Source organism: Mus caroli, unplaced genomic scaffold (assembly GCF_978045245.1).
Source record: "Mus caroli unplaced genomic scaffold, Mus_caroli_1 scaffold_8, whole genome shotgun sequence".
In the NCBI taxonomy this organism is placed as follows: domain Eukaryota; kingdom Metazoa; phylum Chordata; class Mammalia; order Rodentia; family Muridae; genus Mus; species Mus caroli.
The window spans coordinates 116629322-116654681 of record NW_028227263.1 but is presented as its reverse complement, the minus strand read 5'-3'; the positions used below and the strand labels follow the sequence as shown (position 1 = coordinate 116654681).

The following is a 25360-nucleotide window of genomic DNA, read 5'->3' as shown; positions in this document are numbered from 1 at the left end:
GGAAGCTGAAACGGGTCCTCTGCAAAGGGAGCCAGTGTTCTGAGCCACCGAGCCATCCTTCAGCACCAGACTGCTAAATTTCATTTTATGTTCATTTTGTTTAGCTTTGTGGGGCTGAGAATTACATCCAGGGTCTCATGAATGGTAGGCAAACACTGAGTTATTAGGATAAAATTAAATACCCGCACACATGTCTGGGGTTCTTGTTCCAGACAGCACAAAGCCAGGCTGCCTTAAAAAAAATAATAATGTATTCATTAGTTTTTTTGTCTGTGTCAGGGGACAATGTACAGAAATTGGTTCTCGCCTTCCCTCTAGTGGGCCCCAGGGGTCGAACTTAGATCACTAGGCTTGACAGCAGGCACGTTTATCAACTGAACATTCTTGCCAGCCAGTAGGATTTTGTAGAATTCCTTAGCACTGTTATTCAACAATCTCTTTTCCCTCATTGCCTCGCAGAGGTCACCTTTCTTGTATGGGAACCCCTTGCACACATCTTTTTTTTTCTTTTGGTTTTTCGAGACAGGGTTTCTCTGTATAGCCCTGGCTGTCCTGGAACTCACTTTGTAGACCAGGCTGGCCTCGAACTCAGAAATCCGCCTGGCTCTGCCTCCCGATTGCTGGGACTAAAGGCGTGCGCCACCACGCCCGGCAATATATTTTTTTTATTACGTATTTTCCTCAATTACATTTCCAATGCTATCCCAAAAGTCCCCCATACCCTCCCCTCCACTCCCCTACCCACCCATTCCCACTTTTTGGCCCTGGCGTTCCCCTGTACTGGGGCATATAAAGTTTGCAAGTCCAATGGGCCTCTCTTTCCAGTGATGGCCGACTAGGCCATCTTTTGATACATATGCAGCTAGAGTCAACCTTGCACACATCTTATCTGTCTCTGAACTCTGATGTGTCATTAAGCCTCAGTCCCTGGGGTCAAACCCAGTAAATCCAATGAGCCATCGGGTGGGACTTCTCAATTCCCTTGGTATAGCAAGGATTACATTTTCCAGCCGTCTTGCCCCTGGGCGTGGCCAAACACCTAGCCAATGAAGAGATGGTGCAATCCTTGGCTCAAATCCTTAAAGGAGCCAGTCCTTTTTGTAGGAGGTTATACACCCAGGGTGGAGGGCAGAAGGAGGCTGGAGTGAGTCCCTGCTACTTGAAGAAAGAATCTCAATTGTGTGTTTAGCACAGAAAGGTTTCTGAGGTTTCCATAATGGAGCAGACATCAGAATCCCTGTTGACATACAGATGGATGGGCCAGCCCAGGTTCTGATTCAGCCTGGGTGGAGTCCAGGAAATCACATTTGCAAGTTCTCAGGGTGGACCAAGGATGAATACTTTAGAGACCCGCTGGCTGGTCTGACTAGTTTCCACCATTTGTTTGGGTTCTTGGCTACACCCCTCTGGCAGGCAGAATAGACATCTCTGTTCGCCCACCTGCGCTTGGGCCCTACTGAGCTGATTGATCGCTTGGAGAGTGTGGTGTCTGGTCAGTTACATTTGGGCAAAGCATGTTAACTTCATCCTTAGACTGTACTGCCACTGCAGGTGAAACGCATGACCCTCCCACGTGATCGCCTGGGGGCCCTGATTCTCTGCTGTCTAGAGGTCCTAAGAAAGCCCACGGTAGCAACATCCTTGACAGTGTACTGAGAAGGCTGTGCCTGGGAAGACACTCTTCAAGGTCAGAGTGGGCAGATGGGAGAAGCCATTCTGCTCTGGCCACAGCAGAGCTGTGACCTTCTGTTAGGATTTGGCAATACCACAGACCCTCTATTCCGTCTGGCCACTCCCATGACAGTGCCCCACTCTTCCCTCTCCCCGTGGGCATCTGGGTAACTGGCCTTTTGGCTCCTCCAGTCTTCCTAAAGTGTGACTGACATCCATGCAGTAAATCCCGATTGAGAGTCAGGGGGTTAGGTGTTCCTGATAGCAAATGGCTGATCCTTGGAGACACTTCTGCACAGGTGACAGGCGCAGGAAGCAGAGCTGGGAGAGGGCTGGGCCTCTGGCAGCAACTCCCGTTGTGAAACTAAGAGCCAGCCATTCCAAATGCAGGGGCAGTGAAGATGCCCACACCAGCCATCAACTTGGAGTAGGGCATATGGTAAGGCAGGTGACTGTCCTGGGGCATGTGTGCATCTGTGGCATGGTGCCTCCCAGACACTCCCTCAGCTGCCAGTGGGATCACAGGAAGTTCGGGCTCTCAGCCACAGGGCTCCGGAATGTGTTTAATACTTCTTTGGTTCACCAGACCCCTAAGCAGAGTGAGCTATTCCTCTGGCCTTGCTCTGTGGAATAAGCTAGAGTTCTTTAACGTTTCCTACTTCTCATTAGTTTTATTCTTGAGATAATGTGCCATTTATAGGGTCCTGACTGTAGATCACACTGACCTCAAACTCCCAGCCCACCATCAGCTTATATTTTGATTCATGGTCTCATGCAGCCCCGGCTGCCCGCAGGCTGAGCTCTAGATGACAAGCATACAGCACCAGGTCTGGTTTTATATGATGCTGGAGACGGACTCAGGGCAAGTACTCTCTACCAACTGAGCCCCAGCCCTGCCCAAGGCCCATCTCCCCTATATCCGCAGCCAGGCCTAAAACTTATCTTTGGACATCTGTTGGTTTCCTGCTTTCTTCTGTCAATTTGGGCCTGTTTTTTTACAGACAGGAATCCACTCCAGCCCAACCCCCATTCCTAACCTCAGTAGCTGCTTCTCACACTGCCATGTCTGCACCTGTGAAGTCACTAAGCGCTTAGCAAGGCTCCACCACAAACAGGGGCCCGACCATCTGGAAGCCACAGCTGTGTGGCAGTAGACAGGGGTGGTCTGGATGGCCCTGAACCAAAGTCCCAGTGCTCCACTGGCCCTCGCTCCCAGACCAGCTGCCCCTGGGGAATCTCAGAGGCTGAAGGTGGTGAAGGTGGCGTGCTCGCTGCTACAGCATCCTTCCTCCCCACTGCTGGGCTTGAAGACTCTCTCCTTGGATAAGTGTCCCAAGCAGGCAGCCCCGGGTTACTCAGCCCACTAACTGACTTATCAAATGGCCCATTTACTAGTTCCTATGCGCAGTAGGATCAACATCAAATAGAGTAACATTTCCAGACTGGGCCCTGTGTGGCAACTAGAGAGTTGCTTATAACCTCAACAGCATTCAGGAGACAGAGGCAGGGGAGTGTGGCAAGTCTGAAGCCAACTTGAGCTACACAGTTAATTTAGGCCAGCCTAAACTATGTAGTGAAACCCTGTCTCAAAGAAATAAAACATAAAAAGAGGAAAGACTAACCCAGGCCCCTGGGATGTGGCAGCCTCACTCAGCACTCTGGCCAACAGGCTGCTTCCAGAGACGGGGCGCGCCCACTTGCCCCATGCAGGGAGTGGGGTGGAGCCCCTCCTCCTCGATGCCTGGGTTTCCAGGCCCAGTCCCCAAACTTCCCTTACTACATAGCTGGACAGCAGCCTCCATAGACCACACACACACACACACACACACACACACACACACACACACCAAACTTCCCTTACTACATAGCTGGACAGCAGCCTCCATAGACCACACACACACACACACCAAAACCAAGAAAATACTTTAATTGTAAAACTAACGTGAGGGACTGGCGGCAGGGTGGGAGACAGGAGCCTGATTCTTCAAAGTGGCCCTGTCCCTGGGCCAGCCACCCCATAGGTCAGGGACCATCTGTTCCTAGGCTGAGACAGAGACACAGCTAGTGTTATAAAATGACAATATAAATAGACTTCTAGAAAACGGAGGCTGTCTGGGTGCAGTAGTCATTTGCTGCAGAGGTTGGGGAAGGGAGGCCCCATGTTTCTCCTGTGGAAAGAGGGTGTGGGGCTCTGGGAAAAGGCCACTGTTCAAACATTCATGATTGACCCTTCAATGGCTCAGGGTCAGGGGCTGGGCACCAGGCAGGCTGAGGACAGAGGAGCTGGACTTTCTTGGTGCATGAGTGCTCTCTCTCTCTCTCTCTCTCTCTCTCTCTCTCTCTCTCTCACACACACACACACACACACACACACACACCTTTCTCATAGTGTCGTCTCTGTCCCAGTGGCCCCTGATGCAGGTTTCCAGTGATGGGCAGCTGCCTCTCTCCTGCAGACAGAGCCCAGGGGAGGGGCCTGTCCTGGGATCCTGGGAGCCTCACGTGCTCCACATGTCCTGGTGTGGCTTTACAAGTCATGGAATCAAAACCAGAGTTCAGTAGTAGGGTCCTACGAAGGCCCCAGCACAGTGACGGCAGTGCCCTAGAATGTCTCCTGGGCTGTGGGAGCCGGTTGGCCCTCTACTGGCCTCTGCCGGGCAGGGTAGCCAGGCTCTTTGGTTCAGGACTAGGCTCGGGCTCATCTGGTTCGGTGCTGGCGCATCAGGGGCACGATGCTGGCTGGTGGCCCCGCCTTGGTGAGGAACGGATGCTTCAGCAGCTCAGCAGCAGTGGCCCGCTGGGCCGGGTCACGCACCAGCAGGCGATCCAAGAAGCCTTTCAGAGACGGTGACGCCTGTGAAGGAGCAGAGGCCAGGAGGACAGGGTTACTTGCTGTGGGGGCCCTTTCCTATAATGTCCTGTGGGCTGAGGCATCTTAGGGAGGCTCAAAGACGTCTCAGGAGTTACTGCTGGACCGTAAAGGGCATACCAAATCTCCTAAGGCTCATTTCTTCCCTACTCTTGTGTTTGGCAAGAAGCTGAAGGCAGCCCCTTCCCACATACAAGTTCCCCAACATACAGCCTACAGGCAGGCAAGCTCTGTGGTAGCCAAGGGCTCAGGGGAGCCCGAGCTCCATCCGTCTCGGGCTGGGGGAGCCAGCAGGCCTCAGCAATGGTCCAGCCTGCTCTGCTTACCTTGTGCAGGTTCTTCAGTCGGGGTGGGAGGTTGTCCCGGATCATCTTCATAGCTTTGAGGGGTGGCTCGTTGAAGTAAGGGGGTTCCCCATCCACCATCTCGATCACCATCACCCCCAGTGACCAGATATCCACCTAGGATGGGAAAAGGGCCATAGTGCTGAGTGCAGAGGGCAGCCATGCTCTGCACGCTCTATTGCCTCCACCTTGTCTCTAGTCCTGAGCCCACAGACTGTGGCTAGTAGAAGCCTGCCTGCCCTGGATCCTCAGGTCTAGGCAACAGCAGCTGCCACAGACTGCTAATGAGTCAAGGCCTGACTCCTGTCGGTTACAAGCCATCCTAAGTAAGACCCAAGAGAGTGAGTCTTAAGCTAGCCTCACTCCTGTGGAATCCTGCTCCAGCCTGCCCATGCCCTCCCTATGGGGATCAAGTTTGCTGACTTGGAAGACCTCAGGGCTAGGTAGCTACAGCATCAAGTAGCAGGCCCTGGTGGCGACTACAGCCAGGATGACAATGCCACCCTTTCCCTAGCAGCACCTGCTCCCCTGTAGTCAGCCTGGCTTTCCCAACAGATAATGGAAGCCCAGGCCACCTTCCTGCAGGCCACTTGGGATTGGGTAGCTGGGTCCCTCCTGGGCTTACCTCTGGCCCATAGGGAAGGCGGGAGATGAGCTCCGGGGCCATCCAATACGGGGTGCCCACCAGCGACTTCCTCCGAGGCACCTCCTTGCTCACCTGGGCACAAAACCCGAAGTCGGACAGCTTCACCTGAGGCAGACAGGGGCTGCAGGTCAGAGGTGCCGCCTACCTGACTGCCTTCAGACACACGGGCTCCGCTGAGCAGCAGGGCTGAGGGCAGCTTTGCTCACTCCTGGCAGGGCCCTCAGGTATCTGGAGGCTCTGAGAGGATGTGACTCAAGCCTTGCAGCTAGCAAAGGCTCAGCTGAGACTAAGATAAACTATGCTCTGAAAGCCGGGGCCTAGGGAAAACAAGCGCTCTCTATTCATGGTTCAAGAGGAACACAGCCCAGCCTGTATCTGTGAGAGAATGAGCCTCTGCTACAACTAGTGTCCAGGACTTACACCCTTTTGGAGCCATGGACCCTCTTAGTGATATCTGGGTCTCTTCTGGACTCCAGAAATCATATCCTCTTAGACTATGGATACTTAGCTGACTCACCCACGGCCCCAGATTCAGAGTCAGGATCTCAGTCTAAAAAGGGGAAGCCAGCACCCAGCTTCACACCACTGGGTCCAGACTTCTGGAGGGCTGGTCAACCCTGTGCTCCAATCTGGCTTGCTAAAGGGAGGGAGGCATCCAGGATGGCACAAGGACCATAAAGGAAGCTGACATTTGTGTCCACAGCAAGTTTGGTCCAATGCCTGAATGCCAGGGCAATGAGGCCTTTCTGAGTCCTGGTGGAAGATGGGGGAGAGATAGTGGAGCATGCTTGTAATCTCAGCTCTCAGGAGTCCAAGACAGGAGTCAGAGGGCAGCCTGGGCAGTGTAGCAAATACTAGGCCAGCCACGGACACACAGAAGACAGTGCCTCATTAAAAAAAAAAAAGCTAAGTGTGGGCCCTGTGAGTCCAAGGCCAGCCTGGTCTACACACCAAGTTCCAGGTCAGCCAGGGGTACACAGTAAGACCCTGTTGTCAAAAAATAAAAACAGCCGGGCAGTGGTGGCACATGCCTTTAATTCCAGCACTTGGGAGGCAGAGGCAGGCAGATTTCTGAGTTTGAGGCCAGTCTGGTCTACAGAGTGAGTTCCAGGACAGCTAGGGCTATACAGAGAAACCATGTCTCGATAAAAACAAAAATAAATAAATAAATAAATAAATAAATAAATTTAATTAAAAAAAAAAAAAGAGGGCAGTAGGCCAGCCACCTGGCTGGGAAGCACGCAGCCCAGAGCTGTGGCTGTGGCCCAAGCCTTTCCTTGCTGGTCAGGTGTCCAGCTTCCAGCTCTATGAGGACAGCGCATTTCACTGATTATTCCTTCACAGAATGGCCCACTACTCTGGGCCATTCTGTGAGGGACAGATCAACCAGCTGCTCCTCCAGTCACCAGAAGCTCATCTGCCGCCGCCGCCGCCACAGCAAGGGTGAGGCAGGGACCCCAGCACTGGGCCTGATGGTTCATCCTGATCATAGCCAGAGCTGTCCGGCTGCACTCTGCTCTGTCACGATGGCCAAGTACAGTGCCACTCCCCCCTCAAGCCGCCCCTTCAAAAGCACACAAATTCACACACATCCAGCCTCCCGCCCACTTACCCGGCCATCGTGGGTCAGCAAGATGGAGTCACTCTTGATGTCACGGTGGATGACACCCTGGGCGTGGAGCACGGCCAGCGCCTGAAGCACAGCCAGGCACACGGCGGCGATCTGTTCCTCGTTCATCCTGCGCAGGCAGAGGAGCAACGGGGCACTCAGCGCTGCCTCGGGCATCCCACCCTGGGGTGAGAGTGGGCAGTGACGAGGCCCCTACCCTGCTTTAGGACAACAAGAGGTCACAAAGACCCACCTCAACAGGGGTCGGGGAGCCACGATGCTATGACCCCATCCTGTGTGCCTGGCCTCACTGCCCCACCCACACTCTGGAGGGCACCTGTCTATCACCAGAGCCTAAAGGGTCCCAGTTCCACCCCAGGGAGCACATGAGCCAGCAGGCTGCCCTACGGTACCTGGTGTGGGTGACAATATCGGTGAGGGCGCCGCCTTCCAGGAACTCCATGACGACCCAGAGCTCATCACCCACCAGGTAGCTGTTGTACATCTCCACCACGTTCTCGTGCCGGTAGTCCCGCATGATCACCACCTGCACGGGGCAGATCAGCACTGGGACCTCGGGCACCGCCTCTACCCTCAGCCCTGGCATCAGCCAGCCTGCCTCCACCTTCCAACAGGTTGTATGCCGGCAAACCAGCTCACTCCAGCTGTCCCCTTTTCCAAAGCCAAGAAGACCTGGAGGTCAGCCTGTGGGCGACCACTTCATTCTAGGGATATAGCCTGGACACCATGCAGGTTCTCTAATCCTGAACAGTCCTGGCTGGTTTTTAGTGGTCTGACTATCAGGGGACATCTGGAGAAGTAAGGAGGACAGGAGGACAGGCAGGTAAAGGAGAGCTAAAATAAAAGCTGTGTGTGTACAAATGTGTGTGTGTGTGTGTGTGTGTACATATGCATGTGGTGCACATTAATGGAGCACTCCAGACGGAGGACTGACTGACGAGGGAAAGAAAGGTCTGGGAGATGTGGCGGGAACACTGCCTACAGGAACGAGGGCAGGCTGAGCGTGAGGAGGAATTCTTGGTGTGGATGGAGCCCTGGGCTGTGGAACAGGTGAGGGTAGGAAGTGTTAGGAGACAGGCAAGCAGACTGGACCTCTGGGGACTCTTGTAGCAGGGGTAGGAGGTACCTGTCACACCCACACACTTCAGAACTGCCTTTGTGATGGATGCCAAGGTTGACACCCAGAGCCAGAAACTGGGTCAAACCAAGTTCAAGTCCAACTCTGGTTCTGAGCTAGCTGGGACAGGATCTGATAGGCAAGGAGCTGAACTCTGACTTGAGGACATGGGAGACACTAGGAGGGTCTGTCAAGGCTGCAAAGGACTCCTCTCTTGAATGTGATACATGGAGTGCCCAGGGGAGGCCTGACAGAAAAGCTGGAGCCCAAGGGTGGGAGAAAGAGGCTTCACAGAAGAGGGACTGGAGGAAGGGGATACTGGGCTGTGGTCTCGAGTGAGGGATGACAGAGCATCCCAGAGACAGGAACCCTGAAGGAGAAGAGGTCTGGAGGAGAACACAGGCCCAGGACTAGTTGGAACAAAGTCATGGGCACTTGGGATGACAGGCACAGGCAGGAGTCTTAGCCTGGGACAGCTGTGAGGAGAGGAGGGCAGAGCATTGGGCTTCCCGGCTGGCACCCACCTCATTGAAAAGCAGTTCACGTCTTTGCTGCTTGCGCAAGTCCATCTTCTTGACGGCCACCAGTTTGCCTGAGCTGCGCACAGTGGCAATGCACACAATACCTGTAGAGCCCTCACCAATCTTGATGAAGTTGTCTAGATAGGAACGAGGGTCCCCTGGGTCCACCACCAGCTGCAGGGCAGCCCGGAACTGCTCATGGGACACTCGTTGGGGCTCCCGCTGTGGTGAACGAGGCCCAGGGGGCCCAGGGGCAGGGGGTACAGCAGGGGCAGCAAGGGCACGTGCTGGGGGGGCCAACTGGGGCTCAGAGGCATGGGGACCCAGAACTCCTGGGCTGGGAGCACCACGGGCCCGGGTGGGAGGCCGGGAGGAGGAGGAAGACTGAGGAGCGGCCAGGCCTGTGGCTGATGGCCCATTAGGGGCCATGGTATGTGGCTCCCCCTGCAACAGAAGAAAGAGGCGTTGTGAGTGGAGTCTGCATTAACTCTCGCCATCCGGATGACCAGTGGTCAGGATGAGAAATGCGCTATGGACTGGAACAGGGGTGGGAGGGGGAAGGGGGTCCAGTGGAGTGGATACTGAGGCGCTAAAGCGGGAGATGGGTTACCTGGGCACCGCGGGGTGGGTGGTCCGTGTCAGCCCGTGGGTATGTGTTAAAGGGCCTGCCAGCTGCTAGTTTTGTCCCGCTGGTCAGACTGCCAGGCTGAGGAGTGCTGACATCAGGCCCAGAGAGTGGGCGCTTATCGCGGGAGGCCTCCTGGGGTCCTCCTGGACCATCCCTCGAAGATTTGGGCCTCTTCTCTGGTCCCACCCGCCGTCTGTCACCACTGCCACTGCCTGCCTCACTGTGGCCTGTGGCCCGGGCTCTGCCTCCAGCTTTGTCGGGGACCATTCTGGCCGGGGCTGCCCGCTCCTCCAGCATTCCATTCTCCTGGTGGGCACGGGCAGGTGGTGGTGGACTCTCTCTTCGTAGAGAGTTGGAGCGCGTCACCGACATGTTCTCAAATTCGTCAAGCAGCAGAGTGAGAGCCCCATCCTTGGCACCTTTGCTGCCCCGAACGATGGTCTGGGGTCCAGGCAATGGCAGGGTAGGGCCAGGAAGGAGGGGACACAGGTCGTGCATCCGACACAGGAAAGACAATACAACACAGAAACAAGACAGAGACAGGTGAAGTGATGGCTTGTGATGATGGGGTGGGGTGCCCCTGGAGCTGCTGTCATGCCCACCACCCACTCTGGATGCTCCCCAACAAGTGCCTCTTGACTTTCCTTGGCTTCCAGCCTGGCAGCAAGCTCTGCCCTGTGGACTAGGGTGAGGGAGGAGAACCCAGCCTATAATCAGCCCCCAAGAGCTGCAAATTACAGGCCGCTTGGCTCAGCACTTCCTCCCCTGCAGGCTGCCAGCATCATTAACCCTCAAACCACGCAGCTCTGATCCCCTAGGGCAGAGGATGTGGCGCAGAATAGAAAGCCCACAGCCTAAAGCTAGGAGGCTTGGGAGCTGTGTGGCAAGCGTCAACTGAAACATGTCCTGAACCACCAAGCCTCCAGTCTCCCTGCCCCACTGAGGTGTGGTCTTCTTGGCTCCTCCATACCCTGAGCACTGGGCACATCAGGCTGTTCCTCCAATACACTAGATGTGTGTCCATCAGCTCTTTGCCCTGCCCTACATCTCCCAAATGTCTCCATGGCTGTCCCACTCCCCTCCCAGAGGTCTCTGATCAAAACCTCCTTCTCTGAGGACTTGCTAACCCCTAGTTTAAACGCCAGCCCACAAGTCTCTGGCTCTTTCCTTTTCTCTTCTAGAACAGTGGTTCTCAACCTTTCTAATGCTGCGACCATTCCTCATGCTGTGGTGACCCACAAACACAAAATTATCTCATTGCTACATCATAACTGTGACTTGCTACTGTTATGGATTGTAATGTAAATATCCACTATGTGGGTCGTGACCCACAGGTTGAGAACCAGGGCTCTAGGCCTGCTGCAGCTGACACGACTGTGTGCCCAGGGTGCTGCTTTACCCCTGTGACCTTCCCAGGGGCTGAGCACTTGTTCTACCATTCACAGCCTACCCAGGTCTTGGGTCCTAGATCAGAGTCCACACCAAGAAGGTACTTTGCGAAAGAAGGAAGGAAGGGAGGAGGAAGGCGACAAGGAGAGGTGGGGAGTTGCCCCACCACTGCCTTCAGGTGGCAGGCAAAGACGGGACCTGGATAGTCTCTGAGGCTGAGTTTATACTGAGCTCCCGGGAACTACCTGGAGTCCATAAGGCTCCTAATGGCATGCTGTGGTCCCAGGCTCTTGTGGGCCCTGGCTGTCTGCCTGAAAGCCTGGCCTTGTCCAGGGAGTCAAGAAAGATGGATGTTAGGTTTCAAACCCAGGACAAATGGCTGAGGTGCCTATTTAACATATCAAAGCGGACCAGGCCTCTAGCATCTCCCAGCATCCCTCAGTCCCTACCTGTTACAGGGTCTTTCTTTCTGGCATCCACTGCTTCCCCCTGGACTGCCTTCCCCCAGCTGCCTTTCCCTATATAATCCAGCCATTTTGGCTGCGCTGACTCTGCTGCCTTTTACCCTCCTGGCTTCCTGGCTCTTCGCTCCCACTCTCCTCACCTGGCTCAGGGTCATGTCCACTCTGGCCTCTCCCAGATGCCCCTGCCTCTGGCTGTGCTCTCCCTCATAGCCACAATAACCCCCTCCACCACACCTAGGAGCAGGCATGTTTACCTTCTTCATTTCTTTTTTCCTTCAGGGGCTACCTGCCAGGCTATGCTATTAGAACCTGAGTCAATGGCCAGGAAGCTTGCCGTCAGGCAGTCCCAGCTAAGGTGCCTGCCTGCACGGGAATTAGGACAAGTCCTTCCCCTGGCAGGACTGTGGAAAGGTGTGGAAACACAAGGGTGCTCAGAGCAGTGGTGAAATTTTGGGGACACACAACGTGTGAGAAATGACCACAAAGCTCATTGGGTCATGGGAGTGTTTAGGGTGGGTTGTCTGGGGACTATGGAGGGGCCTACTTCATAACCAGTTGCTACTGGCTTCCAGCTGGCCTGGGGCATGAAAAGCCCATACAGATTCAGATGACAAGAGGGGCTTTCTAGGCAATGGAGAGAAGTCAAAGCTCTCACATGACCCTACAGGGCCACAGAAATAACCAGAAAGAGCCCAGCCTCGACCCAAGCACCATGGCTGTGGGCGCCCTGATGACGCTGCCTCTCTCCTGCCAGGCCCTGGCTGGTCACTGGGAGAGGGTGAATCAGCTGCAGGGCCAGGCACCCAGCCTGCTGACCACAGGCGTGCCCAACTCCACCAAGTGGGGACACGTCTGGCTGTACTCCTCTGGGTCCCACCACCCATGGCATGAGTCCAGCAGGGTCACTCTTACCACTAGGCCTGCAAGGCTGTAGTTCCTGCCTAGGCAGTGAGACCACAGTTCTCACATTGTACACGGGGGCAGGGGAAGTGTGAGGATCTTGGATCTAGACCTCAAGTCTCACTCCAACTGACAATTTGCTCAGGGTGATAAGACTGAATGGCTGCTGCCCTGCTCCCATCTGCCTCAGCTGCTCCTGGACTTTGGAATGCAGCTTAGGCATCCCCTAGCCAAGCCCGGGTGTTGTCTGGGAGCACTCCCATGTTGTCTCCCATGTCATGAAGCACTGGGAGACCAAGGTTGAGTGTGTAGTGTTGTGGTGTTGGGGCAGGAGTGGAAGTCAGAGGTCAGCATGGCCTTCCAGGATTGTACTGGCAGGTGGAAGGCTGACACTGGGCTACAGAGGTGGGGGGTTCTGCAAAGAAGCCAGGAACAATTGAAGGGCAGCATGGGCTGTGGGCTAAAGTGGTGTGGTGATGGCTACCTTGGGGGCTCCAGGCTGGATGGACGTGATGCAGGCAGGGTCGATCAGGGGCTTGGGTCTGCGCGCTGATTCCTCAATCAGGCTCTGCCACTGGCGGGGCAGCCCTGTGAACTTCTGCTCATGCTGATCAAAGCCTGTGTGTACCCGGTGCTCGAAGTTGGATGGGGCTGAGATCTCCACCCGCTTCTTCTTCTTTCCAAACATGGTTCCAGGGCCTTAGCACAGAGTTTGTGAACAGTGGGGTGGCTTGAGTTCTTACAGGCACCTGCAGGAAGGAAGCACCAAGGGAGGTGGGATCAGTGGCAGGCCATCTGTCACTCAAACCTCCAATTCTTTGCTTCTGCCCTGGCTGGTTCAGCAGATAATTCATATACCAGCAGGGGGCAGCAGACTCTTCCTGGGCCCTCTGAGCAGCCACTTTTGTGGGTTCCTCTTGAGCAACTAGAGGGTCAGGCCCAGCTGTCCCCTCTTCAGAGCCACAGCTCCTTGTGGCCCATCACCTTCACAGCAGCTTTCATACTGCAGTGCCTTTGCACAGGCAGTTCCCCTTGCCTATCATCCCAGGAGCTCCCTCCCTCCCCTCCTCCAGTTCCCCTTCCTGTGTTTAACACAGCCTGCTGGCCATCACTTCACCTTCAGATGCCCTCACCTACAGGGAACTTGCTGCTGTTCCTATGTGCAGTGCCTCTTGTCTCCCTCCAACCACAGTAATGATAGCAGTGCCTACACCCACCCATCCATACAGTCTCCCTACTTCCACCCCTGGGCACCAGTGAGCAGTCCCCACCTCTATTCTGGCCACTCCAGCCATTGGCTACAGACAAATGGAATGCCCCTCCACACTGGGACTTTCTCCTGTCTCTAGGGCCTGGGTCTTCAGCTGGGCACTATATAAATACCCAGTAAAGGCCAGTCAGGAACCCAAGGGTGAGGCAGGCATGGTGACATACCACTTGAGTCCCAATACTCGAAGGCAGAGCCATGTGGATTTCTGTGTGTTCAAGGCCAGTCTGGTCTACATAAGTGAGTTCTAGGCTAGTTAGAGCCTGTCTCAAAAAGGGAGTGGGGAGCTGGAGAGAAAGCCCAGCAGGTAAGAGCACTGGCTGCTCTCTGGGGTCAGTTTCCACATGGGAGCTCACAACTGGACATAACTCCACTTCTAAGGGATACGACACCCTCTGACTTTCAAGGACATTAGCAACACATGTGGTGCACAGACATACATGCAGGCAAAAACACTCATACACATAACTTTAAAGACTAATAACCATTTTTAAAAAGTAAATTAAAAATAAATAACAACAGTTACAACAACAACAACGAATCAAAAGATGAGCAAGGAGCACAGGCTCAGTAGCAGCAATCCCAGCTACTCAGGAGGCAGGAGGATGGCAAGCTCAAAGCTTTGCCGGGATAGAGTGGATTCAGGCTATTCTGGTCAATGTGGTGAAACTGTCTCAAAGTAAAATGATAAAAAGGTCTGGGGCTGCAGCTCAGCAGCAGAGAACTGCAGAGTAGGCGGAAGGCCCTGGGGCCCATCCTAGCTCAAGGACAGGATGATGGTGGCACCCCACAGCGGATCAAGCAATGAGGGACACTAGGCAGCCTCCCGACAATCCTCTGCCTCTCACTACCTGAGTCCTGGGTGATGAAGCAACTGAACCCCTCCCTGCCTGGGACCAGCCCCTTATGCTGGAGAGACAGCCCCTGTGGGAAGAGCCTGGAGTCAGACAGACCTGGTCTGAAGCTGGCTGGGCTAGAAGCACCCTTGCGTGGGTGATGTCTCCTCCTGAGGCTTTGAGTTACTCATCTGTAAGACAGGAAGAAAAGTTCCATCAGTCATTCAATCACTAACACCCACTGTACTCTGGCTGATAGTCGGACACGAGAACAACCTAGACAGCCTGTGACCCACTAGGGTCTACCTGGGGCAGACGGTCCCTAGGTAGTGACAGTGTACACTGATAGGGACTGGGCCCACAAAATGCTACCAACCACGGAAGGATGGCAGGTGTGCTAAGGGAGGCTTCCTATAGGAGGCCTCAGGAGTGGAGGCCCAAAGGACCAAAGGGTGTCAGAGGACTTTCATCTTTGTCCCATCTGGCTCTCCAGTACCTGGCAGGGTGGTGGGCAGACACAGAACCAGCACTCAGCCCCAGTGAGACTCTGCTAGGGAAGTGGCTACAGACGAGTGTCCAGGGGGCCCAGCCAGCTCTCCTCTCTTCCAGGCATGGCTCTCTTTCTTGGGAGTCACTGGCTCAGCCTACAAGAAGGACATTATTGGGCAGCCAGCCAGGGAAACCGGTTTGGCAGTCAAGCCAAGAGAGGCAGGTGGGGACGCAGCAGCCAACCTGTCTCAACTGGTCCCAAGGGGCCAGCAGGTGGCCAGCCCCGGGCCTGGACAGGACTTTCCCAGCTGGTTTAGTTTCTTTGCTTGATCCAAGTCCAGGGGTTGTGGCTGAGGGTTGGGACCGCTGGGGCAGAATGGGCACCTCTGGCTTCCAGCCTTCTCTGCCTCAGAACTAGCACTGCAGCATGCTGCCTTCCTCCCAGCCTTTCCTGTCCAGCCTGTCCCAGCACCCCGACCTCTGCACCAGGGCTACCCAGCCCTCCTTGGCGCTACGCCTGACTCTACAACTCCAACAGTGCCACACCTTGTGCTGCCTGGCGCAGCGTGGAGCCTGTGCTGCGACCTGCGGCTCCCTGTCCTCCATGTCTAGCTTGCTATCCACCCTGAACTCTTGGCTCTACTCTCAGTTCCCACCTCCCACACCGAGGGAGCCCCAAAGCAGCTCCCAGATTCGGCAGTATAGGGGTGGTAGTGCATGTGACCACTCACTAAGCATAGGGAAGCTCTCAGAATGGAAAAGGTGGGAGAGCTTTCAGCAGTGCCTTCCCATGCTCCCCCACACAGACCCCTACCCCCACCCATAAGCCCCAAGCCACCTAGCATACTGCAGCCACTTGTGACCCAGCAGGAGAAGGGGCGGAAGGGCACACCTCCGGATATTTGCCTGGGCCACCCCTTTCCTCTGGGCAGCATATGGAGGGAAGGACAAACAGAGGAACTGGTTGTGTTTATAATGACCTGGTGTAGGCCCCACCCAGGCCCTTTTAGGCATCTCGTGGCTGGGATGGGTCTCCCAGGCTAGCTCAGAATTTCAGAGCCCTGCAGCCCAAGCCTCAAACCCCAGCTGACAGTTAGCTAGCACTATATGCCCTGATTTCTTTATCTGTGAGGACCCAGCCCACAGCTCATGCCAGGAAGCTCAATGAGTGACCCTAGGGAAAGACTCCACTCTTATGCCTCAGTTTCCTCTTGTTGGGAGGGTGATGACAGTAGCTGCTTCCAGCAGCTTTTATAAGGAGTCACAGGAAAAACAAGCAAGGCACGGAAGGTCTGGCTCAGAGCCAACTCTTACTGACGCTTAGGCAGTAAATCCTTGATGCTAGTTACATGACAACAGTAGCCAGCAGGAATGTGCACCTACTGTGTGCCACCTCTTAGAAGCACTGTCCCCAGTATCTCTCAACCTTTGTTCCTGACCCAGCAGAGAGCCACTGTGAGCCCCATGTCCTAAGTAAGGTTCTCATTTGTCATGGGCAAAGCCAGAGCAGACATGAGAGTAGGCCACTTCTCCCAGGGCCTATGGCCCCTGCTTCTGGCGCAGATCCAGCCAATGATGCTCAGCCCCGTGATATACGCACAGCCCTACAATGGAGGCACCTTATCCCAGTTTTCTGGTGTGGAAACAGACTCCTCTGTCCAGGCACTCAGGTTGCCAGGGTTTGACCCAGGAAGGGAACACAACAGGCTGGCCTCTTACTTGCTTGCACCGTGTGCAGCTAGTCTGGGCCCCCCATGCTGCTTCTACTTGCCAGGCCCACACCTTATCTTTCCTCTCCTGTGCTGAACTTCACCTCCTACCCCAGCCTGCCCCAGAAATGGGTTTCCTGGTCCTCCTCCCAGGATCTCTGGTGAGACAGCTGGTCCCAGAAAAGATGCCTGAAACCTTGTCCCCTCACCAATGTACATCACAGGGTTCTAGAGCTGACATGCTCACTATGATGGAGCCTGCGGCCCTGGGGAGTCACCAACACAAGCCCCTTGGCTCCCAGAGACCTCAGAGTAGGGGCTATTCTGGGCCAGTGTTGGGGAATCTTGTTGGACCCTGGAGGTAAAGGGGTGACTGAGTACCCCCCCAGAAGAGATACAGATGGAGCAGTATGGCCAGCAGCTCCCTCCAGCCAAGGATGCACACTAAAAATGACCATATTTTAAAATGCTTTTTTCATTTCTTTAATCTCTGATTCTTCAACTGTGGGATACTCAGTTTTCTAGTCCCCCCTGCGCCCCTGCTCTGCTCTCAACCTTTCACGAGAGGCAGATGCATCCATCTCCCATGCTCCTGAGGGAATGAGCCGCCAGCTCCAGGAAAGCCCTCCCTGCCTCAGTGTACCCCTTGTTTTCCAGGACTGAGCTGCAACAGTGTCTGGCTCTGGCATTCTTGAGCCCACACCCACTCCCCCACAGTCAGCTCTGGCTGTCAAGCCACAGCCCTGACCTACGCCATGTAAATGTGTCCCACGTCGCACTCACTTCTTCCAGGTAGTCCTAACTCCTCCTAGATGGCCCCATCTTCCTCATCATACACTGCCCAATCACAAGTGACCGGTCATAGTTGCTGGGCCTTCACCTCCCTATCCATTTGAGTGCACAGACAACTGAGGTGGAGCCTGCTGGGCCCTCAGCTCTGCAGAGTTGCTGCAGGGTTCACACTGGGGAAAGATGACAATCATTAAACCAGGTCCATCCAAGGTCTGTGGGCAGACTTAAGTCCTGAGAGGAAATAAAGGCAGGCTCAGAGCGCAGGCAAAAGAGGCAGGAACTGTCAATGCAGTCCTTGAGTGCATGAGACCAAAGATGTTCTGTGCTCAGGAAGAGGGGCAGCCAGGAGGTAAGAAACGGCAGGGCGAAGGTGCTGAGGCAGGCACTTGCTGGATGTAGCCAAGAAGGCCTGGTGGCTATATTGGGGAGGTAAGGGGAGAGTGGGGTTAAACAACACAGGCTGGTGACCAGGCAGATCGGGTGGCACCTGTGGGCCATAGCAAGGGCTTGTTTTTCCCAAGTAAGATGAAGATACAGAAAGATCTAGGCAGGGGAGGGACAGCAGGAGCCAGGGAGATGGCTATGACAAGTCAGCAGGAGATAAGGCAGACAGGACACCCTAGGGGCTGTGGCATGGGTAAAGTGGGCAGGTTTTGCTCAGTCCAAAAACCAAGGTTCAAGATGGTGCCAGGGCACGGAATGTGAACTCTACAGGCCCAGCTTGCTTGGCATAGCTTACTCCAGCACCTGGCTGGGCCTGGGCACACTGGCCTCCAGTTTGTCCACTCAAGAGAGCTTAGCGCACCCCCTCTTCCCCAGCATGATAGTGTCAGCCTGTCCAAAGCTGTCAGTCTGCAACACTGGTGGCTTACACAGCAGGCATGTACCAGGTACATACACTGGTCTACCATGGGTCCCGCAAACAGATCTAGGTGGCTGGGGAGACCTCTTCCTTCCTGTTTCCCAAACCAGGAAACTGAGGGCTACAAAAGTGAAATCACTGTTCAGGGATACCCACTCCATCCCACAAAGGCCTTGTAACACCCCACCACTGTATTGCTTCTCAGTGGTCCTTGCTCCAGCCAGGGCCTCCATTTCATAGGAAGGACCTAAGGGGAGGCAGAGACAACTGTTGACAATGGCCAGACCCCTAAGAGCAGAGAAGCTGCCATGGGGAGGGAATGTTAAAGGTGTGACTCCAATGGACATCACACAGTCCTACCTGCTAGAGACCTGCACATCTCACACACCTGCTCCCCCCCGCCCCCCATCGTCTAGCTGACATCCAAACTGGGACATCAATGCCTGTCCCAGCTTTGTACCTAAGCCTTCTGCTCAGAACCTCGGTTGACTTCTTTACATTCACGTCTTAGTGCCTTGAGAGGCAGCCAGACGACAATGTCGGCACATGCCTTTAAATCCTAGCACTCAGGAGGTAGAGCCAGGCAGATCTCTGAGTTTAAGGGCAGCCTGGTCTACAAAGTAAGTTCTAGGACAGCCAGGGCTACACAGAGAACCCGTCTCTAAAAACCAACCAACCAACCAACCAATCAACCAACCAACCAACCAACCAATCAACCAACCAACCCTCAAGAGAGGCTACCTTGATACCTAACAAAATTGGGTGCACAACTTTCTACTTCCCTGTGACCCTTATCACCCTCTGGCACCATAGTCCTTTTGACTCTAGGCCCCTTCCTCTGAGCACCCCGCCCCTAGCACCTTGAGCAGGGTCTGACACACACAGACACTCAGTGAATATCTGGGGAGATGTGTACTAACCTTGTCACAGAGATGAGTCTGGACCATGAACACACAGGGAAGGAGATGGGGCAAACAGGGTTCCCCAGAGCCTCTGTCCTAAGCTGCCTGGACATCACCTGAGACACCTAGGAATCCAGTGAGGAAGCTTGGTGTGTCTTAACCAGGACCAAGGGCATCTCACTGAAGCTGCCACAGGTCCTCACACTCCAGGGAGGCACGCCTAGCTAAGCCATGCCTTGGAGGGAAACCTGAGGGCAGCTTTTGCCGTCCACAATAAGAGCCCAAGCCCTGGCAATGAGTCCCTGCAATAGGGACAGCCCCACAAAGTGATGACTCAGAGATTGTGCCCTGGTGCTGGGATGTTTGAGACACGTGGGAAGCCATTACCACTGTGCTCTCTTCATCCTGGCCAGAGGCAACACTGTCTTCCCCCAGCAGGCCATGCACAGGATGGGCCCAGAAACTCCCCAACCTCACAGCCGTTACCACCTTACCCTGCCCTCTTTCTCTAAGCTGCCAGGACAGTATCTCCTTGAAGGTCTGTCACAATTATTCTTTCCATCCTGTCTGGGTGATCTTCTATGGACATCTTCCTGCTAGAAGGACAGCCCCATTTGCATAGGGCCTGTCTCTCTCGGCCACTCAGTACAAGGTGCTCTGTGGGCCTATGAGCAGACTGTCCAGACCCAGGTGCTGGCTCAGCCATTCCAGCCACACACCCGTGGACAAGTCATCTAACCTCTCTGGACCTCAGTGTTCTGTCTGCAAACCACAGACTGTGACAGTCCCTACCTGCTGAGAATATTTACACAACACAAGTCACGTATGTAGAACAGGGTCTGCCATGGGGCTCACACAGCTGCTGCTGTTTCCATCCCTGCTGCTGCTTCTGGTTACAGTCCCCTCCAGCACGACACTTTGCCTGGGGGTTAGGATGGGGAATGTTGTATCCCCAGCTGTATGCACCATGGGCGAGAAGAGTGAACTGCAGAGGAAGGCTGAATGAGAAGCTGCCTGGCCAGCTACTGCCTCCGATCTGGCCAGGCGCAGGCATCCTGGACTCATCCCCATAGTGCCTAGTAAGTGCCCAGGATGCGATGGCTGCCACTGAAAACCTAAGAGTCCCCTGAATCCCTGGAGGAAGGACAGGTAGAAAGGAGGCTCCTGTCCACAGCCCTGCCATGCCACACAATATTCGGCACCTCACACACCTTGGCGCATGCCATGCAGCCAGTGATAAGTATTAGTACAATGTACACTGTCATATCACAGACCCTGCAACAGTAACCCAAACAAGCCCACAGACAGATGGGTGTACTGGATCTCAAGATACACGCAGTTAGCATGACTAGCTGGAAATCATAGTCCCCCATTCTCTATCTTACAGCAACCTAAGCATGTGAGTGACAGCTGTCATGGGGGCGTGAGCCGGGAGGCGGTGGTTGGGCCAGTGCTTACTGTACAGCATGGTGAGGTAAGCTCGGAGCTGAGTTCCTGCCCCTCAAACACAAGTCTCAGCGTAGCCTGGTGGAGGAAGCTTGGGAGGCACCAGAGAGAATTCATGGACATAGCTTGTAGGGTCAGTCTTAGCAAGTGGAAGGGCTGGGGTTTGAGCAACCCACCGTAAACCCCTATGAAATATGATGCTTCCCCACCTCCAAAAAGGCAGTGGGAGCACTCCCTAAAGATACCTATAGTCATACTACAAGAGCTGTTATATGTAACAGGTCCCAACATCTCTGCAGGCACATGTACATACATCCTTGTATCTTATAACTGCCAGACCTGCTGAAAGATATACTGAGGACTACAACCCAAGCTACAAGGTTAGACCTGAGATCCTCACAACTACAGGCCCATGCACTTAGCAAGCACTGAGTTCCTGACCCCCAACACTGTCTACTCAAGGGTCATCAGGAAGTTGTTGGCACAGAGGCTTGTGCTCAGACACCAACTCCCCAGGAGCCTGTACCCTCACACATGGGAACCAGAGTTACTCCACCCCTGGATTCAAGAAAGGTGTGGCCCGTCCCACATAGTCACACTGGCTCCAGTGGCCAGTCCCGCCCTCTCCTAGAGGTCCACAGGCAGCCTGCTTACCTCCACCATCCTCTTCTGACTTCCTGGGCTACCTCTCCAAGGGCAACTGGTAGTCAGACCTCCCAGTGCAGAGGAGGGCAGGAACAGGCTTCAGGGCACCCTGAGACTGATCAGCTGGCTATGCACCCTAGGCTAACAGTGGTGGGGACAGCCTAGCCGCGGTAACAGCTCAGCTGGGGCTGAGGCTCCCACCCACAGAGGGCGGGAGGCAGGGAGGCGGAAGGTGGGGCTAGAGCCAGTAGCTGTGCCAGAGAGGAGGGTTGGCAAGGACCCCAGCCACAGCCTGGTCTCAGCAGGACTTGCCCCCACTACAACAGGCACACCCATCTTACTAACTCCTCCTCCACACACACACTGGATAACAGAGGCCCAGGAAACCAGGGCTTAGCTAGACTGCACACTAGAGGGTGGCTTCTGGACCAATGGGTATAAGATGTGCCTCTGGAGACCTCAGAGTGGGCTAGGTGGGAAATCTGAGGTGGGGTGTAGGCCCCATCCTCTTTTTCCCCTGAGCTTGGATTACAGCAAGCAGTACAAACAGGGGAGTGGAAAGTGGAGATAAGGATGATGGGAGGGAGGATGGCGTAGAGCTGGGACCAATACATGCCACACTAACCTCCCTGTGGTGAGTGGCTCACTCTGAAGGAGCAGTGCCCAGCACAGGGCAGCCACGTTTGCAGGCCTCTTTTACAGCAGAGCAGCCAGAGAGCAGTCCAGAGAGGTTGTGTGACTGGCCTAAGGATTCCCCTGACGCCTGTGCCCTTAACTAGCTGCTTTGAATGAGGCAGTGTTGCTCAGAGCCTCCATCCTGAACAAGCCGCTCTGGAATGGGTATTTTCCCTCCCTCTGCTCCGGATCTGTTCTGAAAAGCCCAGCTGGCTGCTACCCCTGAGCAGGGGTCTCCTGTGCAGTCTCTCAATGAAAGGATCTGTCCAGGCAGCCTCTCAGACTGTGTCTTTCCGGGACCAAAAGCGAGTGAGGGTCCAACCAGAGCCTGCCTCTTGAACCTGCTCAGGAAGCATTTCCTATCAGCCCAGGCTGCCCACACGTGGCCTCGGGGCCTGGCCCTGGCCCAGGCAGCTATGATCTCTTGTCTCCTACTGTCTGTAGCTCCCGAATCTACCTAGCTCATAGCATACATGAGGACTCAGTGGTAGGTAATCTGACCAAAACTAGCCCTGTTTGAGAGGGGGCTAGAAGGCTCTGGTCTAATGAGCAAAGGGCCCGTTACTGGCTTGTGGTCCCTATAAAGACAGTGGGGACAACCAACAAGTAGACAGTGCCACTTGTGTCCCTCTAGTCTCACCTCCTCCCCACCACAGAAGAGAGCCTGTGAGACCCCACATTCCCAGGTCTCTGGTTACCACCTCCCTGTGGGGGCAGGGTACCTAGGAAGCAATCACCCAGAGACAAGCCAGATAGGGCCACCTCCCCAAACCAGACCAGCAGGTTTGAGCTCTGGTGGGGGAGGTGATGCAGCCTGACCAGCTCTGGTCAGCTCCAGGAAACAGGTCCAAGAGGAGGAGTGCTGAGTGGGTGACTCACTAATCATGGCTTGTCACACAGGAGCTTGTCTGTCTCTGTCCTTTTCATCTTTGCCTGTGTTTCTAGTTACAGTCACATGGTACCAATGCCAAAAGGCACCAAAGGGTAAATAGAGGCAGGATATGCCCACCCCACTGCCCTTGCGTTTTTCCTTTGGAGAGACCCATGAGTTCTGTGAACACACCTGCACACTTTAAAGAACCCTACAAAATGCAACATGTGACATACACAGCACCTTGTCCTACTTCGAAGCATGCCCTGCCACACGGCGCTTGGGAGGGAGGACGGAGGCCATCGGCCGCAGCAGTCAGGTGGAAACACACTGAAGACCTGGTAAGTACTCTTGTGGGTACAACACAAGCAAGGTGCTAGCCCATGAGTCCATGCTAAGGTTCACCAGACACGGGAACCAGGACCTCCACTGTGACCTCCTGGGTCCCTACAAGGGCAGCTTGGAAGCTGATGGCTGACCTGCATGGAGTCCTCTGTAACAGGACTGAGGACCTATCATGATAAAGCACAAATGTCCAGAGAGGAGTCAGCTCTGAGACTTTGCCAAAGGTGACAAAACAAAAAGGAAAAGCAAAGGATGATGGTCCCAAGAGTCAGGAGGATCACCCCAAGGTCAAGGCCTATGTGGGCTACAGTGAATTCAAGGTCATCCTGAGCAACTAGGTGAGACCTTATCTCAATATCAAACAAGAAAGCAGCCAGACGTGGTGGGTCACTCTGTTGGCTGAGGCAGCAGGATTGCCACGTGAGGCCTCTCTAGGATACAAGCAAATGCCAAGCCAGCCAGGGCTACACAGCAAGACCTTACTTCACCCCCATGACAATGCAAGCGGATGCAGCCTAACATGGAGCCCTTGCTTAGACCCCAGTGAGGGACGGGGCTGCGCATGGCTCAGCTTTCCTAGCACACAGGGCCACAAGTCTAGGTTAGGGGAAGGACCAGGAGCTTTGAGAGTGCAGAGAAAGGACGGCACCATCCCTCTCTTCCCCTGGAGGGGGCAAGAAAGCGGTTAACGGTCCTACTGTAATATCAGTGTCAGGTAATTTTCAGCATGCATCCTAACACCAAGTCATGGAGCTAAAGGAAAAGACTATGCATGCATGTTTAGATGTACATCTTACAATTCTCACCATGCCTCATTTTGCAGGCTGCTGGTCTTCCCCTTAGGTGGCCCCCTTAAGTGCTGTGGTGACCAGCTCCATGGGGCCAGGATGGTAGCAGTGCAGAGATGCTAACAGGGCACAGCAGGCATCTTGCAGGTGCTGCCAGCATGGCTGTGGGCAATGCAAGTGTCCCTGCACCAGGACTTCGCCATTCCCAGCCCCTCAGCAAGCCTAGGGCTGCCATCCCTCACCTGCAGCATCAGTGGGCCAATCCATCTCTGTTCTCTGCAGCACAGGAGTGGTCTGCCCCCTCACTGCTCAGCTCAGCCTGGTTTTCATTTGCATTTTCTACTTCTATCCATTGAGCATCCTCTCATGCTTATAGAAGCTGGTAGAGTGATTGTTCTCTTCCACTAAGTGTCTATTCAATACCTTTGCTGCTTTTCTGCTGGGTCGGGTGGACCTTTGTGAAGCTAATCTGACCGTGTTCCTTTCTGTTGAAAACCAGCTGGGGCCTCACAGTTACAGCCATCTCCCTACCAGGAGCCCCAGGGCCATGCCCACATCTGCCCTCATTTCCACCCACTCTTACCCAGTCGCAGTCGCCTGCCGTAGCCACATGCAACTTCCTTCCCTGCACTTGGTCCTCAGCAAGAGGTCACCATGTATCCACCAGATGCCCCATGGGCCTTCTGATTAGGTATCACACAAATGGGACTTGGAATTTCACCTACAGGCTAGGTGGAGGGGCAGCAAGGACAGGGCCTGAGGGGAGGACAAAGTAATGGAGGCAGGCCGTGAGGAGCTGTGGCAGGAATGGAGGCAGGCCGTGAGGAGCTGTGGCAGGCTGCCCGGGACAGGCATGCATGCGCTTAAGGAGGTAACTTTGCTTGGGGGAAGGCAGGATCCAGTAGACCAGAATGGGTGTGGAGAAGAGCAGTCAGAATGGAGCATGGGCCAGAGAGGTGGTGATGGTAGCCAGGATAGTGGGGCTATGGATGGGGACAGCTAACATTTCATCTTCTAAGAAAAGCAACATTAGGAAGATGGCTCAGCTGGTAAAGTGCCTGCTACCTAAGTATGAAGACCCATACCTAAGTATGCACCCATGTGAAAAGCTTTGTATAGTAGCATGTGTCTGTAATCCCAGTGCTGGGAAGGTGGGGACAGGCTGACACTTGAAGCTCACTAGCCAGTGGGTCTAGCCTAATTAGTGAGGTACAGATTCAGTGAGATCCAGCCTCAACGGTGTGGAAAGTACCTGAGGAAATCAACCTCTGGCCTCCAACCAAAATGACTTGATTGTCTTCATTTTTTAGGGATTTATTTTCATCTTATGCATGTGTATGCCTGTGGACGTGTATGTGCAGTGCCCACAGAAGTCAGAAGAGGGCACTGGATCTCCTGGGACTGCAGTTACAGACAGCTGTGAGCTTGGTACTAGAACCCAAATCCAGGCCCTCTACAACAGCAGCCAGTGCTCTGAGCCTCTGAGCCTCCTCTCCAGCCCGTGGACTGGGCTTTACGCCCTGTATGGTAGTGTACTCGTGTAAAGCACCCAAG

At 54.6% G+C, this 25360-nt stretch overlaps 1 protein-coding gene across 3 annotated transcripts in view; it reads right to left on the bottom strand.

Annotated features, from left to right (window-relative positions):
- Positions 1 to 3581: 3581 nt before the first annotated feature.
- The window catches only part of Pak4 (p21 (RAC1) activated kinase 4), a 38857-nt gene continuing 17078 nt past the window's right edge, over positions 3582 to 25360 (bottom strand). For 2 of the 3 annotated variants that reach the window (XM_021166831.3, XM_085841980.1), the window contains exons 2-10: positions 14400 to 14473; positions 12664 to 12928; positions 9409 to 9867; positions 8802 to 9242; positions 7553 to 7686; positions 7143 to 7269; positions 5510 to 5635; positions 4867 to 5001; positions 3582 to 4525 (exon numbers count right to left, since the gene is read on the bottom strand). In XM_021166831.3, the coding sequence (XP_021022490.1) occupies positions 4370 to 4525; positions 4867 to 5001; positions 5510 to 5635; positions 7143 to 7269; positions 7553 to 7686; positions 8802 to 9242; positions 9409 to 9867; positions 12664 to 12867 (1782 nt within the window). In that variant the 5' untranslated portion in view covers positions 12868 to 12928; positions 14400 to 14473 and the 3' untranslated portion in view covers positions 3582 to 4369. Of the gene's footprint in view, positions 4526 to 4866; positions 5002 to 5509; positions 5636 to 7142; positions 7270 to 7552; positions 7687 to 8801; positions 9243 to 9408; positions 9868 to 12663; positions 12929 to 14399; positions 14474 to 21136; positions 21245 to 25360 lie in introns of those variants that run through there. The other variant, XM_029479962.2, reaches the window with a different exon arrangement.